At 37.3% G+C, this 13,419-nt stretch overlaps 1 protein-coding gene across 5 annotated transcripts in view; it reads right to left on the bottom strand.

Annotated features, from left to right (window-relative positions):
- LOC139967531 (uncharacterized) overlaps positions 1 to 13,419 on the bottom strand; it is a 54,749-nt gene that overhangs the window by 22,435 nt on the left and 18,895 nt on the right. For 3 of the 5 annotated variants that reach the window (XM_071971430.1, XM_071971429.1, XM_071971432.1), the window contains exons 5-7: positions 7,557 to 7,618; positions 6,260 to 6,534; positions 4,856 to 4,990 (exon numbers count right to left, since the gene is read on the bottom strand). In XM_071971430.1, the coding sequence (XP_071827531.1) occupies positions 4,856 to 4,990; positions 6,260 to 6,534; positions 7,557 to 7,618 (472 nt within the window). The remainder of the gene's footprint in view (positions 1 to 4,855; positions 4,991 to 6,259; positions 6,535 to 7,556; positions 7,619 to 13,419) is intronic. The other 2 variants (XM_071971431.1, XM_071971433.1) reach the window with 1 other exon arrangement.

The raw sequence follows: 13,419 nt of genomic DNA, 5'->3' as shown, positions 1-13,419 counted from the left end.
TGCATAAACACACTGGTTTACCTAGAGCCTTACATTAAAAAGGTTTGCTCTCTTGTGGAGGAGATCGAAAACTTTAATTTATGACAAGGAGTTTTAGAGTGGACAACTGTTTCTCACTACCCAAAATCAGTTTCATTACTAAAACTACAAGATTTATTCCCCATATATTAACTATATTCAATTAGTTAAAACATACATTGGGAGCATTTTACCAATATGCTTGTTTGAACAGTTAGCTTTTAGACATGTGTCCCGGTAAAACTTAATGAAAACATGGTACTTCCTGATAAAATGATAGCTTAGGAGACTGTACTATATCTTTATTATATAAACTCGGGCTGAAGTTATTATGATTACAGATTATTGATAAGCACTGAACGGTAATTAATCAGTTGTGGTTTCATGCTAGCAAAAGAATGAAAACAAGGACACACAATGCAAATTAATTAAACCTAAGTTTTTATGTTATTAATGAGTAGAGAGAATATCTGTACATACAGAGTAATTAGTAACGACAGTGTTTGACCTTCTAAGTACAAGTCAAACCTGAAACATGAGTAACTAATAAAGGGCATGCCAGACAAAATGAAAGAAACTTCACATGGTATATGAAACTCATAAATTCAAGTTTCTGCTAGCGAAATTCAGAAGCGGACACTTTGTTGGAAGTAGACGGAATAAAACCACGAATGGATACATTTTGGACACTTTACGACTTATGGATGTATTTTACAGATTTTGGTTTTTGTTTTTTGAGACCATCCTAAAGGGTTTTAATACCTCTAATTTGATATTTGATCCTCCCTATCATGATCAAGTATGCTAATAGTAGCTGCCGGGCTTACTGTACAAACCTAAGTCATACACAATGAAATGCTTCCTCTTTTACATCATACAAACACCCACATCAGGAAATGAGGGTTTGAAAGCGAGAGAGAGAGAAGGAAAAAAAAAAAAGTTTGCACAGTTAAACATTGACATTGGATGAAAGGATCCTATATACGTCATATGTCAGATAGTTTAGTGTTCTAGTGTTAGAGTGCAAAGCCTTCAAAATGTGAACACTTTGAAGGAAAGAAGACAAGAAAAGAAAAACATTAGTTGATGACTCATGCAAGACGGTGCTTCCTATCCATTCATATTTAACAGATATCTCATAGCAGATCAAGAAAAAGTCATAAGACCTGCCTGTCATAAATTCATTATCACAGCTATCAAATTAAGAGCTTGCTTACTTAAGTTTGAATGGTTTTAAAAAAAAATCTTTTATGTTTTAATAGGAGCTGTGTATCACATTTTAGTTTTAGAAAGTGAAAGGGAAGATTAAATTGAAAAGCCATTTTGGAAGCTGATAGCCTAGGTCCATGATCATAATATAATGGTGACAAGCTCTGTGTGATCCATCATGCTGCTTAGTGTTTCTATCGAAGGGGGAGGGGGGAGGTTGTCTGGAAATTTACGTATGAGTCAGGTTTAAGGACATTCTGGTACAAGTTCTATGATGTAAATTATGAATTATTCTTTCCGGATTGAATTATATCGGTGGCATTCAATAATCCATTTATATCGGTGGCATTCAATAATGCATTTATATCGTTGGTATTCAATAATGCCTTTATATTTCGGTAGCATTCAATAATGCATTTATATCGGTGGCATTCAATTATGCATTTATATGGATTGCATTCAATAATGCATTTATATCGGTGGCATTCAATAATGCATTTATATCGGTGGCATTCAATAATGCTTTATATCAGTAGCATTCAATAACGCATTCAATAATGCATTCACACATGCGTAACACATAACTTTTCGTGCTGTTCTACACTTACAGCGAAGCATACCTTGACAGCTCCTAGCGGCTCTCCTTCTTTGAACTGGAGAGAACATACTAACAGGAGCTAGTAGGCAAGGATCTGCAAAAGATGATACTTGAATCAAACACAGGGAAACTACAACAAGGCTATAACAGGTACTAACAGGAGCTAGTAGGCAAGGATCTGCAAAAGATGATACTTGAATCAAACACAGGGAAAATGTACTACAAGGCTATAACAGGTACTAACAGGAGCTAGTAGGCAAGGATCTGCAAAAAGATGATACTTGAATCAAACACAGGGAAACTAGTACAAGGCTATAACAGGTACTAACAGGAACTAGTAGGCAAGGATCTGCAAAAGATGATACTTGAATAATCAAACACAGGGAAACTACTACAAGGCTATAACAGGTACTAACAGGAGCTAGACTCAGCTAGTAGGCAAGGATCTGTAAAAAGATGATACTTGAATCAAATACAGGGAAACTGTACTACAAGGCTATAACAGGTACTAACAGGAGCTAGTAGGCAAGGATCTGCAAAAAGATGATACTTGAATCAAACACAGGGAAACTGTACTACAAGGCTATAACTGGTACTTGAGAAACCTAGAGACAGGAAAAGAGTGATGGTAACAAAGGCAAGGAGGCAGGGGGGAGGGGGGTTTCAATGAAATAACTTGCATCTGGGAAAGGAGCCCTTGAGTCAATGAGGGAAAGTAGTTTAAAGGAGAAAACACAATATCAGAATGAACTGGTATGAGTTACCAAATACAATATGGAGGAAGGTGGGTAACATTGGGTGGGAGGATGGAGGGGGTTGGGGGGGAGCTGGAGAGGGTTTAGTGTGGTAGGTAAAAGTATCTCCAGACTGCCTGCAGGGGTGGGGGAGTTGGAGAGGATTTAGTGTGGTAGGTAAAAGTATCTCCAGACTGCCTGCAGGGGTGGGGGAGTTGGAGAGGATTTAGTGTGGTAAAATGCATCTCCAGACTGCCTGCACCTAAAATTAGAAACTTGAGCTGTCTACAGTAGGGAATTAAAGAAAATGAATATCTGAATATTGCAAAGAGCAAGCTACGTACTGTAGCTATTGAACTGACAGAATGCATCTAGAAAATTTAAGCCCAAATCTATGAATCCACTTCACATCACACACTAAAGTATGATACAATAGCACAACAGACACAGGAACAAGAGAAATGCAGTAAATGTAAGAGCAGTAAATAAAGAGTTATCAATGTTGGTTTTTGTTTGCTGCTTTCACTACAGTTTAAACCAAATTCCCACTGTGGTCAGTATACTGTAATGTTCTTCTCCCACAGTACAATATCTGAGCTCTCCTATGCGATTTCTCACAGTACAATGAGATTCACAGTTGATTTAACATTTTATCTGATAGATTCTACAAACCTTTACATTACAGAAGTGTGTCATGATATATATGGTGGTGACTGTTTGTAGTGCTACCAAGGAGCTGACTAAAATTAGATGAATGCTAAACTACAGGGTTCAGTCACTTTCAATAATGATATTCTGATGTTAGATGAACGATGCTTCTTATTTATGCCTTTGATGATCTATTACATATATATATATATCAAATTGAATGCCTTAATGTCATCGTTATCGCAGAAGCTGCATTTATTGTCTTTGTGTACACCGAGCCAAAGAGCATTGCTTTATGAAGCAGCATATCCCCTCTGCACATATTACTACAAGAACACATAGATGTACAATAATCAGTGGTCACACAACTCTGCAACAATAAAAGGAAGTATGAACTACTGTAGGTCTGACCTGTGAAAGGTACTAAGATGCTTGCATTGCCATGTTTGCACACACACACAAAAAAAAGAGAAAAAAAAAGACAGATTGTTGAATGTTAATACCCCAGTGAGAAATAGAGAAATGTCAGAGAGGCTGGAAATAATCAAATTCAAAGAGCCAGAACTCATTGAGCGATCCTCAGTGGATATTCCATTAACCCTCCAGGGACTTAAGATGTTTTTGATCAATTTATTCAAGTGTAACCAGCACTTATATCCTATAGGACATTAGCTGTATAATCATGTTTCATTTCTGAGTATTGCAAATTAAGTCGATCATTTTGAAAGTTTATTATTCTGCTGTACTGCTAATATGAAATATGTCAAATCAACTTGATGAGCCTGACAATTGAATGAAGTTCATGGATTTGCTTGCTCATTAAACACTCGCTTATTGATAATATTATATGGAGAGTGTCTTTAAAAATCTTATTTATATATTAATCTGCCTGCAGCCATTATTGTTCTTTATTATTAGCTTAGAGTTGCAAAAGGTTGTTTATTTATGAGTATATGGTAAGATTTTTCGACTAGTTAGCTGAGAGCAAGAGCAGCGTACTAAGAGGAGAACTCTGTATCACTGCTAGCAACCATAATCCAGCATCGAGAAACGAATAAGTTACAATGTTAAAGCATCTATAAGCGTCGTTTGAAAACAAAACGTTGACCAAAACAAAAAAATTGCTCTAGAAGGGAAACAGGCAAAGCAAACTCTGAAGAACAAAAGATGGAACTTTCCCTTTGATTCAGAAAGAAAACTAAATACCAACTGACAATTTGTCAAAAAATATCAAGGTTGATGGATAGTAAACAGATGAGATGCATGAGGGCTGTTCAACGGCCGGACGGAAACATGGAAAATTCAAAACAAAGACCGTTTGAGTAGGTGAAAGGAAAGAACACAAAGTTAAGAAACGCTCTTTACCCAGTCCATGAAATAATGAGGCCTTTTCCAGCAATACGGAAAATACAGAAACACTTTTGTTTCATCATTTTTGTTTAATATTACCCCAGGCCGTTGCCATTTTGGCCAATGTTGTGCAAACCAAATGAAAGACAAACTAAGTGCAGGGGATGAGATCATGATGACAGGTAAGAAATAGGTAGTTTATGATACAAAGTTCTCTTCTTTGTTTTTATGGTAGTATAAAATGAAGGATGGAAGTTTGGTACAATTATTTAGTAGCCTGCAGCAGCTATCCACAAACCTGAATCCTCTACGTCAGGTATGATATCCAGATACTCGCACCCTGATGCAAAGTAAGAGTCCGGCCTAGCACTCTCTTTCCTTAAATTTACGGACTGGATCTCGTATATGAAATTGGAAGCTTTGGGAAAGAAATCTGCCATTCAAATAAAAACAAATGTCGTCGATAGTAGGGAGACATACTCTTGCCTCCTCCTGATGATGTCTGCTGAGCTAGGCCTCATGACCGTGTCTTATACAGCATTCTCTTGCGCTCTCTAAGCAGTGATTATACCTAAAAAGTTAGGCTACTATGAATTGAGCATCCTTACCACCTACTGTATGTGTTAGCGATGCATGTTCTCTATACATGGTCGTTCTGGGAGAGAATCTGATCAACAGAGCAGAACCGCTCCTATGACGACACCAGAGAGTCACGCCTCAAGCTACCTCTTCCTTACGAACACGAACGGATAAAGTTCAAAACATAAATAAATCGGATATGTTATTACAGCTGCCTCAACAGCTTGTGGCTCAACAGCTTGTGGCTTTCACTTCCCTAGCTCCTCCATCAACTGACCATGGCTTGATTTTAACACCAACATGAATGTCTAGTGTCTCTCTAGCAGATGCACCACTTTTCTACACTACGCTTGATTTTAACAACAAAATGTATCTCTAGTGTGTACCACTTTCTACAAATTTGCATGATTTTAACACAAACATGAATGTCTAATGTCTCTGTAGTAGATGTCGCACTTTTTACACTATGCATGTAAAGTGCATCAAATGCCAGAAGTGCAATGCCATTCTCCTCCCCATTCTCCAACCATAGCATCCCGATCCCCCTAAACAATGGTAGTGCAATTCCATTCTCCTCCCCCATTCTCCAACCACAGCTTCCCGATCCCCCTAAACAATGGAAATGCAATTCCATTCTCCTCCCCCATTCTCCAATCACAGCTTCCAGAATTCCCTAAACAATGGAAGTGCAATTCCATTCTTCTCCCCATTCTCCAACCACAGCTTCCAACCCCCTAAACAATGGGGGTGCAATTCCGTTCACCTCCCCATTCTCCAACCACACCTTCCAACCCCCTAAACAATGGAAGTGCAATTCCATTCTCCTCCCCCATTCTCCAACCACAGCTTCCAACCCCCTAAACAATGGAAGTGCAATTCCATTCTCCTCCCCCATTCTCCAATCACAGCTTCCAGAATTCCCTAAAAAATGGAAGTGCAATTCCATTCTCCGCCCCTTTCTCCGACCACAGCTTCCTGATGCCCCCTAAACAATGTTGTCATCAAAACCACCATCTTGAAGAGACAGGGATAAACCACCACACACCTAGAATGACACACCACCTCCTTTAGCTACTACCCCCCCCCTTTTTTCTTGTATTCTTGTTTAAAGGGGTACACCCACCTGATTGTGCCACTGAGAGCGGGGGATGTATTCGGCCTCCACTGCTTCCACCACTGTGCCCACTGTCATCATCTTCTTCCTCATGGGCGATATCATCGTAGTTTTCATCATTTTCCATGTCTGTCGTCGGCGATTCCAGGTCCTCGTAGGTCTCGTCATCTTGGAACGTACGATCTCCGCCGCTCCCGGTGCTCGAGGCAGAGGTTATGGAATCGTCCCGTGCCATTCCAACCGGCGGACATCTCGCCTGCTCTGTGGTGATTATGTCTAAGCATCTAAATCACAAACGAACAAAGGAAAAACAGGATGCTTGCCCTGGTCTAAAAGACATCAGATCTATCAAGCAGGACCCACTTACAAAGGATGAATGTTATCTTTACATAATAGCTATAAATTTCATGTAAAGTTGAAGGATAGACCAGAGCAGAAACTGTTGTCAGATAGCACAATTTATGTTTCTTCTGCTGGGCAGTATCATTCAAGTTGTGACAACATTACAATATAACATCATACAAGATTTACTCTTATGGTAAAAAACATCAAACGGCAATCACTGATTCTTTACAAATTAATTATCTATGCTGTGTGTCATATTTTTAAGTACTGTATCTCTTAATATGTTATTGTCAAAGGTATTGTAAAGTATATCAATTTAATTAAGTTTCCAAGAGTAAAATTAATTGACTTTTCGGTCCTTTTACAGAACTACCAATAAACAAGGAATACTGCTGTTTAAATTGTCAAATTTGAGAATGCATTTATAATTCCTGGATCTACGAGCATTTTACCTTGACATGGCCCTGCCCACTGCCACCATCGATATTGGTAAGTCATTGACATGTTTAGATATGCTGGTCAAACTGACCAGAATATAACCAAATTACAGGGAAATACCCAGATTAGCTACAAAGACACCTCGACTAAATTCTGCATTAATTCTTCGAAGAGTGGTTTGACATAACCTCTGAGGACTCAAAAACTTTCCTTTAATTACTTATCCACCGGTGCTGTGGCAGAGTGGATAAAGGCGGTGGCATTTGAAGCAATGAGGCTTAGCAATCGGGAGGTTTGGGGTTCGATTCTCGGCCGGGTCATAGTAAGGTGTTTTTTTTTATCCACGAGCAATCTATGGTTTTCCCATCTGAAATGACTTTCTAAATTGAAAAGAGTTAAAATGTTGAATTGGAAGCCACCCGACGTGTAAGTTGTAATCCATAAGCCCTTGCGGGTATCTCCCACATTTGCGGTCGCTAATAAGCGCCGTAAAAGAAACTGCTGAATATTATTATGGACTTACGTCTGCTTCACTTTGCCATGTATTGCGTGGTCCATTGTCAACTTGAAACAGGCCATCCATAGCTGCAAAAGAGGAAATGATAAATCAAAATAACCAAGTAGCAAAAACTGTGAACTCTTGTCAATCATCCTTTAGGGAACTCCAAAAATAGACAGGGGAACAGGAAAAGGCAGACCCTAGGAATAGTTTGATCCTTCTCAAGGAAACATAGATATCAGAATATGAATTGGTCAATTACTACTCTACCACTGTAATACTGTATTTTAACATCATGTTCTAGAGCCATATAAACTTTGGATTGATACCAAACTTAACCCTTACTTTTGCACAATGAAATTGAGTGTGCCAAAGTTTATAATAGAGGCCTACTTAACTATTTGATATGTGATTCAAAACTATCAATGTCGCTTTACTTCAAGACATCAACATATTATGAAAGAAATATATATATAAAAAAAAAAACAGGAATACAATGGCTCAAACTGTTCATACTTGTATAGTAGCTCTTGGAGTCGGGCCATGTATGTTTACTTACAACATTAATCACACTTATTCATTTACTGTCTGACATACAGGCATAGTAACATTACAGAGGACATTTAGTAACAGTACATGAAATATTAGTGTGACGCAATATTACACTTCATATCATTTATGATATAAGGTGACTATCATGATTAAACGAATCCCACTTTTCATGGATTGCGAGCTATTCAGTGAATCGTGTTACATGCTTGGTAACTGTCTCAAATTTTTTATTAGTCAGTCTCACCTGCGGGTTAAAACCATGAAACAGCTAAGTAGCTCACATAGATTATACAAGTGTATATTGTTATGAGACAATCGCAGAGCTACTATTAAACACAGTTTCAACTATCTAACACTTTTCATGAAAGTGAAAGTTATCTTCTATGAAGTACTTACACGACTGTAGTACAACCAGAAATGAAATAGTTGACAAGTCAGCAATTGAAATATTAAAGCTGTAATAGCGTCTGTTAGGAGCCACTGTCTGGTCGGTATTTATCACTACCTCTAAAATTTCTATCTGCCAAACATTGCTGAAAGTTCTCAAAGGTACTTTCCATGATGTTCTGACATTTTAAGAGTTTTAAAGTAATGTTGCATGCCTTGAGGATGGGTTTTTTGCTTATCAAACCCTTGTTTCACAGGGGGGGGGGGTATATATGACTTTCTGGTATACTCGGTGCCAAGACTGACAACAACAGTGACAGAGAGGTCTGTCCCACTCCTAAGATGTTTGTTGCATTCTCTGATGGACTTGTCATAATCTATTGGCACCATAGTTCACAGATACCAGAAAGTGTAAATTTAAGGTTAACTAGAAATGGAATCTATAGCTTTAGCTAACCAAAATCACACCAAGAATGACTTAAAAAAAAAAAAAAAAAAACAGTTCAAAGAATTATAAATGATATAACAAAAGATTGCAATGATTTTGTGAGAACGTTTTCAAGGTTGGATTAAAAATTGTTCATAATTTGCTACAAATAAGGAGAGATTTTGAAAGCTGTTAACAACTGGCTTATAATGATCAGCAACCTCGGAACTCTGATTTACTGGTAGGATATATTACAGTTCATGACTTGATGACAATGGTGGAAAGTTGCAAACAATGCAGTTTGATTGTTATGATCCAAGTTATCGTATTTACAAGGTTTACAATAACTAATCATTGTTGAAAACAATTGGTTATCAACCAGTAGCCTACACAAAATAAGTGGGTACCACTCTGTAAACTTCATGCAACCAGACCTTAATGTTAGACTAAGTAACAACATTAATATCTGTGAATAACACATGTACAGTCCAGCAACTCACAATCTGAATGACGAAGTAATAATAGCAGGTTGATCCGACTATCTGAATGTCTGAACTAGCAACAACCTTTTTGGTTTCCTGGGTAGCATTTTTCTCACAAAGTTCTACTGCACAGTGTGCAATTGAAAGGAAGCAATTTATAAATCCTTTAAAATCATTTGTAAGCACTTAAAGACAGCTGTTGCTATGAATAAATCAAACAGTAAAGCTAGTACTTGCCAAAAGCAAAACAAATCTTTGGAGTTTAACTTTCTAAATAAATTCAATGGCTGTTAATGATTAACATGCTTCAAGGAGGGGAATTTCAAATTCTTACACTTTCCACTACGATAAATGTCTGAATTAGCAAAATGAAAACCACTTCCCTCGTGGCTTTACATCAAAGGATAGTACTTGATAGAACCAAAGGTTATTGATATGTAAAGTACACTCTACTTACTGCTGACATAGTGAAATGTAAAAACCAACTGTACAAACCTACTGTATGACTAACTAGCCAATCACCACTACTATATATAGTTTTCTTCCGTTCGGTGGAAATCGCAACATCACCAAAGATGGTTTGATTTTCATACTTGCAAGTTGTATTGCTTAAAATTAGTGCAAAATCATTTTAATACATGCATGCCAGATAAACAAAAAATGATTGGTTGGAACAAACTGAATATTCATCAACCATTTGTAAGAAAATAGATTGTTTGTGAGACAAATGATACTTTTCTAGATCTGTTAGCAATCAATTAATGGCTCTCATTGTTGATTGCATATACTTGGCCATATCAAATTCTTACACTTCCACTACGATAAATGTCTGAATTAGCAAAATGAAAACCACTTCCCTCGTGGCTTTAAGTCAGAGGATAGTACTTGATAGAACCAAAGGTTATTGATATGTAAAGTACACTCTACATACTGCTGACATAGTGAAATGTAAAAACCAACTGTACAAACCTACTGTATGACTAACTAGCCAATCACCACTACTATATATAGTTTTCTTCCGTTCGGTGGAATTCGCAACATCACCAAAGATGGTTTGATTTTCATACTTGCAAGTTGTATTGCTTAAAATTAGTGCAAAATCATTTTAATACATGCATGCCAGATAAACAAAAAATGATTGGTTGGAACAAACTGAATATTCATCAACCATTTGTAAGAAAATAGATTGTTTGTGAGACAAATGATACTTTTCTAGATCTGTTAGCAATCAATTAATGGCTCTCATTGTTGATTGCATATACTTGGCCATATGAAAGGCTGAAACAAACAACCCTTGGCCCTTGCCAACTTTGGCAGGTTCTGGAGCTATTTAGTGCCAGCAACCCGTCACTACTCACTCATTGACAGGAATACATTCATAAACATTGTGACTTACTGTGACTGGATGAGGTCACGGTACAGTTAGACTATGGAAAGTACGGAACTCAATATCCACAAAATTCAAACCGTTCCAAACTGATTGCAATAACCTTTATTCCAATATAAAACTATGAAACTCCTTGACACATTTTTCATCAAACCTACAGTAGGCAACTTTTGTTGCTAAAAAATTGAAATGTCAAATCAGACAAAGTGATATGGTTCTACACGGTCTTCAGATTATACTACAGTTGTACCACCATAGTACGGTATACATATTATGTACACTATCAGCATACACACTAAACGTTTAGTTGTGTAGTATCAGAGACAGGTAAGACAGGAGTGAGCTAAAATAAAAATGTTCTTCTTTTTTACTATGTCAGTAGGCTGATTAAGCTCGGACAGTTACCCTAATACTTACTGGTTAGGGTATAATTTACCAATGACAATATTTACTGGTCTCAGGCTATACATGCCATATCATTGCTAAGGGTGTACAGGACTAAGAAACTTACCATATCACTCTATGTACAGCAGTGCAAGAGTGCTTAGGTTGTGAGGAGAGAGGTAAGTAACAGTAATGCTTCTAAGCTGTTCTCCTGTCATTGGAGTAATATAATAACACCCACAGAGGGCACAGAGTGACAGACACACCGTAACAAGTCACTGTCACACTATATATATACTTCAGCCATATTGAACCATGTATATAGTGTGACAGACTCACAGGCACACCATAGCAAGTCACTGTCACACTATTTATATACTTCAGCCATATTGAACGATGTATATAGTGTGACAGAAACATCATACCATGTCATGCACTGGCAAACTATATGCATACTTCAGCCATATTGAACCATGCAGTGTGACAGAAACACCATAACAAGTCACTGTCACACTATACATACCTCAGCCATATTGGACCGTGTATATGGTGTGACAGACACTCCATACAAAGTCACTGTCACACTATATGTACAGTATACTTCAGCCATATATGGTTAGTGTATTGGTACAGTACATCAAATGTGTCTCATTTTGTATCTGTACCTTTACACCAGATTGTCAAATTTATGTTATTTCTTCAACGAAACTAGTCTACTACGTACGTTTTCAGCAACTCATTGTTTTAACATTATGATTCAAGAGCACCTAGCCACCACTCACTTCGTTCTAATGTATACATTACACGGTCACTTTTCAATAACGATGGATGAATATATATAGGAGATGGTACATTAAACACAAACACATTAAACTAAAGCAGCACATTCATGAGATATAACTTCAAAGTACGTGTCAAACAATAAGTGATGGTGACATCCAATTAAACCTTCGTCTCATGATCTTTATGATAATCATCCTGCCTTCTGATGCTACTACATAATGTTGTAAGTACAACTGCAACGATTACACTTTGATATGTCAACACATCCTGAACTGATTAGTCCAGTTATTTCATAATTAACTAAAATATAAGGAAGTCACCTAATCAAAGGGTCTGATCGGTAAAAGATTCTATGCACAGAGGAATGTACACCATCTAGGAATCGGTTATGTATGTAGCTAAATATTGTTATACAACATAAATACAACTTTAGCCAAAAAAATCAATGTTCTGAAATATTCTGTTAATGAGGAAGTATTTCTCTGGAATAATGGTAGAAGAACCTAAATTAAATTTCTATATTTTCAACCTTCCACCTCCCCCCCCCCACCCGGGTGCCCTCTTCCTCTTTCCCTACAAAACCAAAACTGTTTATAAACATAATAGTGGCAAACGACCTTGACAATGCAGCTTAAACATTTTATGACACTTTATGATCTTAAACATTGAGGACAATCGATACAAATGAAATTTCCTTCTCAAACAGTGCACGCAACCTCTGACTTACTTCGTTATAGTTGATTTTACCGATCTTAACGAGAATGACCGAGATAATTCTGGAAAAGACTCTTTGTGCAGCCTAGCTAACACAACTCTTAAGTTTGTTCTGCCAAAGCACGATGTGAAATACATTCTCATCAATGATCATTTTATCAATAGACTGTAAATAATTCTAATGTCAAGAATGTACCTCATGTACCCTTGGATAGTACTCCATTATGCTGCGCTGTGCATTACGTACAGTATGTACCTCCTATACCACTGTTTCAGAGTACTCCATTACGTTAAGCTGTACATATATATATATATATGTGACAGTATTTACCACCTATACCACTGTTTCACAGTACTCTATTACGTTGAGCTGTATATATATATATATATATATATATATATATATACGTACCCGTGTGTACATCGTATACCACTATTTCATAGTACTCCATTACGCTGAGCTGTGCATATACATACAGTATGTACCTCCTATACCACTGTTTCATAGAACTCCATTACGCTGAGCTGTGCATATACAGTACATACAGTATGTACCTCCTATACCACTGTTTCATAGTACTCCATTACGCTGAGCTGTGCATATACATACAGTAGGTACCTCCTATACCACTGTTTCATAGTACTCCATTACGCTGAGCTGTGCATATACATACAGTATGTACCTCCTATACCACTGTTTCATAGTACTCCATTACGCTGAGCTGTGCATATACATACAGTAGGTACCTCCTATACCACTGTTTCATAGTA

The sequence above is a fragment of the Apostichopus japonicus genome, chromosome 5 (genome assembly GCF_037975245.1).
Source record: "Apostichopus japonicus isolate 1M-3 chromosome 5, ASM3797524v1, whole genome shotgun sequence".
In the NCBI taxonomy this organism is placed as follows: Eukaryota; Metazoa; Echinodermata; class Holothuroidea; order Aspidochirotida; family Stichopodidae; genus Apostichopus; species Apostichopus japonicus.
Note: the sequence above shows the minus strand (reverse complement) of the source record. Positions and strands in the feature narration are given on the sequence as shown.